The 6001-nt window shown below is 47.3% G+C and overlaps 1 protein-coding gene across 3 annotated transcripts in view; it reads left to right on the plus strand.

Moving 5' to 3' along the window:
• The window catches only part of UNC13B (unc-13 homolog B), a 215302-nt gene extending 213249 nt beyond the window's left edge, over nucleotides 1-2053 (plus strand). For all 3 annotated transcript variants that reach the window (XM_066180967.1, XM_066180969.1, XM_066180970.1), the window contains one exon: nucleotides 75-2053. In XM_066180967.1, the coding sequence (XP_066037064.1) occupies nucleotides 75-360 (286 nt within the window). In that variant the 3' untranslated portion in view covers nucleotides 361-2053. The remainder of the gene's footprint in view (nucleotides 1-74) is intronic.
• The last annotated feature ends 3948 nt before the right edge of the window (nucleotides 2054-6001 follow it).

Raw genomic sequence — 6001 nt, forward strand, 5'->3', positions numbered from 1 at the left:
CAGAGCCCTCCAGTCAGCTGCTGGTACCTTTGTTTTTGCAGTCCAGACACTGTAAGTGAACTTGTGTTTTTCAGCATCCTGGGGAATGAAGATGGCCCTGATGCCTATGAGCTCCAAGTTTGTGTGAAGGATTACTGCTTTGCCCGGGAGGACCGGGTTCTGGGGATAGCAGTGATGCAGCTCAGAGACATAGCAGACAAAGGAAGCTGTGCTTGCTGGTGCCCCCTCGGGCGCAGGATTCACATGGATGAGACTGGACTCACAATCCTGAGGATTCTCTCTCAGAGAACCAATGATGAAGTTGCCAAGGAGTTTGTGAAGCTGAAATCTGAGTCCCGCTCCACAGAGGAAGGCACCTGAGCTGAGCTGTGTAACGTTCCCTTTCCTCTTCTGCCTTGTGCCAATATGTGCAAGTGTTCAACAATTCTTTTATTAACTGCAAAAGGTTTTTTTCATGTTGTCTTTGTCAGCTCTGATAGCGCACCTGTGCTGTATAGGAAACAAATCCATCAATCTGATGTGAATTATTTATTTTTTAGTAGCTGGGTAAGGCACTGTAGAGAATGAGACAATCTCTTCTTATTTAACATGTAAATTCTGCTTTGTGTATATAAATTATTTTATATTGGAGGCTGGAATTGCTGGGTTTTGTTGATATGCAGCACTGTGATTTTATCCTCTGAATTTGGCAGGCATTAAAAAGGTTCTCCGTAATCACACTACGATGCAAACAACTGTGTGGAAATTGGAAGGAGATGATTTGGAAGGGGGTTGACAAAGCACAGTTATCTCTCATAGAATTCATGTACTGTGGAGCTGCCTGGGGATCTTCTGACACAGATTATGCCAACGTGATATACAGACACCTCAACATCTGCTTAAAGAAGAGGTTGCTGATGGCTCTGAAGATGCACACCGAACGAGTGTATGTCCACGGATGTGCTGCTGTGAGCGCGGGCAGGAGGAGGCCACAAGCCTGGAGTGGGGCCTGAGATCTCATAGCCAAAAGCTACAAAGGCAGCGCAGCAGGAGAAGGCTGCAGTTGTAATTAGCTGGTGTGTCTCAGAGAATACAAATCCCCACATGCTGCTGGGAGTGCCTGATAGCCGTGGGGGTGCTGTAAGCTGCTCAGCTCCGTGAGGCATGCTCGGGCTGCCGTGACCAACATGGTCGGGAAGGGATCAGCGTTAGAATTGTAGAGTTAGAGCCACATGGCTGCTATGTGCTTTTTCCACTTCAATATTCTTTTGTTAGTGTTTGACAGAGGATTGGATAATTTAATATTGCAGGCTTTCTGTAGCATTTTATTACCCTGGAGTAGCTAAGACCATTCCTCACTATGAACCCAGAAATGATGGCTTGCTTGGGAGAGAGGAACTTCCCCTCTGCAAGCCCTCAGTCTGGAGTGCTGGTCAAGGGGCAGCACGTCCATTTGCTTCTGATCTTGGAGATGCTGTTTGCCATGCTGTGGTTGATCCATGCTGATTGTCAATAATCTTATAATACCATTGACAATCCCACTGAAATATTTTTGCACTGTCTTAAAGAAGCATCCTGCTTTTGTTTTCTTAAAAAACAAAACAGTGTCCTCAGCAAAGTAATTGCAGGGAGGTCAGAATTTCTGACTGAAAATTTGTTAGCAGGAAGGTCTGGAGTGGTGGTTGCACCTGAGGCATGTTTGTTGGAGGGTTTTTATTGGGGATATTTTTGCTTTTCCAGCTGCCCTTGTGCTCTGGAAAGTGCAGCTGGGACAAGCCAGTCCTTGCCCATAAAGTACTGTAATACTGTCAATAAATCAAGGACTGCATATTGAATGACTTTCTTTTTCCTTTCTATTTTCTCTGACACTTGTGTAGCTGTATGATGTGACTCCTGTATTTCATGGGCCTGCTTGTAGAGTTCTGAGACAGCACATCTGCTTTTTTCTTGTCCATGGTGTGTTATAATGCTCTTCAAAACTCCACGCTATTTGTCATGATTTTGAATCATTGTACGTGCCATTGTTATGAGAACTGTTAGTATGGTCTTTAATAAACTCTTTTAGCAGCATTTGGATTGGTCTGTTGGGAGTGTAACTGTGGTTTTCTAAACCATGGAGGGCAGAACCACTGCTGCATCTTTGGAAATTAACCTGGTTTAGTACGTAGATTTTTTTAGTGCTTTAGATGCCTAGAAAGGAGTATGAGTCAGACAGTTCCCCTCTCCTCCATGGTGCCTCTGTCTGAGACGTCTTTCCCTGAAGTCCTTGGCTTCTGAAAATACTCTGAGACATCACAGAAAAGCATAAAAACCAGCTTGCTTACTTACTTTTTTTCTCCTGTCTGGCCTTTAAGTCACATTTCCTTTCTACTCAAGTTAGTCTCCTGAAGGTGCTGAATGGAAAAACTCAGACAAGGCAGTTGGATACTTTGCAGATAACAGATGAAGAAAAATATATACCAAACTTGATTCATAACTTTCAGCCTCTTGTGAACATTAATACTCTGTAGATGGCATGCACAAGAGATGAAAGAATAAGCCTTCTTGATGTCAAGTAAACTACTCTCCCTCTTCATTTTTTAGGGATTCTGCCAATTTCCAGCAGACAAGGTCAGATGACTTAGAGACTCATATTTCATGATAACACGGGTCTCTGAGTTTCTATGATCTGAAATGCCATTTTTTCCTTGATTAGCATATGCTTAGCAACAGACTCACTTGGGAGGCAGTCCTGAAGAGCAAAGGAATCGGGGAACATTGATATTCTTCAAGAAGTAAATCTTTAGGCACAAGGCGCAGGAGTAGGGCATCTCCATGTGCCAAAAGATGAGCCTGCAGGGAAGAAGACCCAGCCTGCTTGAACAGAGAGCTTGAGCTGGAACTTGGAGAAGAAAGGGAAGTTTCTGACCTCTGGAAGAAGGGGCAACTTGGAAACAACAAGGACTTGTAATTGTGGAATGATGCAGGGAGAACATTGAAAGGGCCAGAGCCCAACTAGAACTTAATCTGGCCACTGCCATAAAAAATGATTTCTATAAATACACCAACAACGAAAGGAGGGCTAAGGACAAGCTCCGTCCTATATTGGGTGTGGTGGAAAACATAGCGACCAAGGGTAAAAAGGCTGAGGTTCTTTATGCCGCCTTTGCCTCAGTCTGTAATAGTACCACCAGTTGTTCTCAGGGTACACAGCCCTGTGAGCTGGAAGATGGAGGGGGAGCAGTATGAAGCCCCCATGATCCAAAGGGAAATGGTCAGTGACCTGCTGCACGCAGGTCTGTGAGCCAGATGGGATCCACGCAAGGGCACTGAGGGAGCTGGTGGAAGTGCTCACCAGGACGCTTTCCATTATTTACCAGCAGCCCTGGCTCACTGGGGAGGTTCCAGCTTTTCGCAAGGCTGTGTCGGAGGCAGGGAAGCGGCACAGACAGACACCTGGAGTGTCCTGAGGGTCCTGCAGCAGCAGCAGCTTCACTGCGACCCCTTCTCCTTACACGGATCAGGAAGCACATGCAGTCAGTCCGCACTGGCCGAGCTGTTCCCCACCCAGCCAACCAGCCAATAGCGGCCCGGGCCCCCGACGGGCTGGCCTGCCCTCCAGCGGGCCTTACTGGTTGAGTTACATCATCACGGTAATTATAGAATCAACCACATTCCAGTTATAAAGTTGGAATTATTTATAACTGTGGGGCCTCCAGGCCAGCTGTAGGCCGCCACACAGCTGACTGGAGGTTGGCAGAAGCAGTGCCCATCTGGAAGCAGGGGCAAAAGAAATATCCAGGGAAGTACAGGCCTGGCAGCCTGACCTCAGTGCCATGGAAGGTCGTGACGTCATCCTGAGTGTCATCATGGACACATACAGGAAACCAGGGGATCAGGCCCAGCCAGCATGGGTTTGTGAAAGGCAGGTCCTGCTTGACCCAACTGGCTCCTTCTGTGACAAGGTGACCCATGTAGTGGGTGAGGGAAAGGTAGGGAATGTGTCTGCTTTGACTTCAGCAAGCCTTTGACACCATTTCCCACAGCATTTCCTGGAAAAAAACTGGCTTCTCATGGGTGCACTGTTCACTGGGTGGAAGCTGGCTGGATGGCCAAGCCCAGGGAGTGGTGGTGAATGGTGCTGCATCCAGTTAGTGGCTGGTCTCTGGTGGTGTCCCCCAGGGCTCAGTGTTGGGCCCAGTCCTGTTTGTTGATGATCTGGATGAAGGAATTGAGAGCACCCTCAGCCAGTTTGCACGAGGCACAAGCTGGGTGGGAGTGTGGATCTGCTGGAGGGCAGGAAGGCTCTGCAGAGGGATCAGGACAGGCTGGATCCATTGGCTGAGGCCAGTTGTGTGAGGCTCAACCAGGCCAAGGGCTGGGTCCTGTCCCTGGGTCACAACAACCCCTGCAGCTCCAGGCTGGGACAGAGTGGCTGGAAAGCTGCAGAGTGGGAATGGGGGTGCTGGTCAACGGTGGCTGAACGTGAGTTGAGTGTGCTCAGGTGGCCAAGAAGGCCAAGGACATCCTGAATGTATCAGCAATGCTGTGGCCCAGGAGAGGGCAGTGACTGCCCCTCTGTACTGGGCACTGATGAGGCCACACCTCAAATCCTGGGTTCAGTTCTGAGCCCTTCCCTGCAGGAAAGACACTGAGGTGCTGGAGTGAGTCCAGAGAGGGCAATGGAGCTGGGGAAGGGTCTGGAGCACACATCCTGTGAGATGTGGCTGAGGAAGCTGGGGGTGTTTAGCCTGGAGAAAAGGAGGCTCAGGGAGGACTTTATGCCTCTTTACAATGACCTTAAAGGAGGGTGTAGACAGGTGTGGGTCAGTCTCTTCTCCCAGGTAACAAGTAATGAGGGAATGGCATCAAGTTGCCCCAGGGAAGGTCTAGGTTGGATATTAAGAAAAAGAATTGTCACTGAAAGGGTTGTCAAGCACTGGAATAGGCTGTCCAGGGACATGGTGGAGTGCACATCCCTGAAGGTATTTAAAGGGTGTGTAGTTTTGGCCCTTGGAGACATGGTTTAATGGTGGAGTTGGCAATGCTGGATTAATGGTTCGACTTGATGGTCTTAGATGTATTTTCCAAGTTAAATGATTCTATGGTTCTACAATTCTTATTTGAGTAACTCGGCTAACTCAAGTACAACTCAAAGACCTGGCTTTGTCATGGGTAAGTTGCTGAAGCTAATAGCGTATCCTGCAAGGTGTGTAATTTAGAACATGAATTTAAAGCCCCAATTAAATAACTGGTCAGGTTTTTCACTCATCAGAATTCTTGCTTGTCATCGCATCAGAAAGTACTGCAGTGGAGAGAGACCAATACAAAGCAATTCAGAGGAACAAAATGCTGCCTGTAACCATGGAGAAGAGGCCTGGACAGGGCAAGAGGTCTGGCTTTTACAAGAGAGCCCAGAACCCAAGACTGCTGAAGGAATTGCTTATCCACTAGTCTAGCCCTTCTCTTGCCATCCAAGCAAGATTTTTAGAGAGGTTTTTAACCATAGCATCAGTTTCCACAGGCTTTGTAAAATGTTTGCCTAAAATTGTTGGGCCATCTTATTTCATTTCTTGGGTTTACAGTGTTTGTGATGCTTTGAAATTTTCCTTTCTGCCTTAAAAATCTTGCAGATCTGAGCTATGAATACTCAGGCTTCTGCTGCTTCCTAAGGCAACGATATTGTGGTATGCACATGAATGTCTTTACTCTGAGCATTCCTCAAAATAACAGCTGGATATAGGACAAACACTGTAAGTATCATATATTTGATAATAAATAAATGAACACATAGAATTCTTCTTTTATGATTATGCTCATGTACCTGGGGTGGAAATGGCTGCCTTGAGTTGGTAAAGACTGCTCCAAGAACAGTGCGGCAAAGGTGACAGGGCTTGCTCTAAGTGGCCTGCTGTCCCATTCAGGAATCATCTGCAGAATGCAGTGACACCAGCTTACAGCAGCACAGGAGGGAGGTGAGAGATGCATGCTGGAAGCAGGGGGGTGAATTCTGCTGATGTTCTCACAGTTCTTGCCCAGGAAC

This window comes from Chamaea fasciata, unplaced genomic scaffold (genome assembly GCF_029207755.1).
Source record: "Chamaea fasciata isolate MVZ Bird 193981 ecotype frontalis unplaced genomic scaffold, bChaFas1.0.hap1 SCAF_4, whole genome shotgun sequence".
Lineage (NCBI taxonomy): Eukaryota > Metazoa > Chordata > Aves > Passeriformes > Sylviidae > Chamaea > Chamaea fasciata.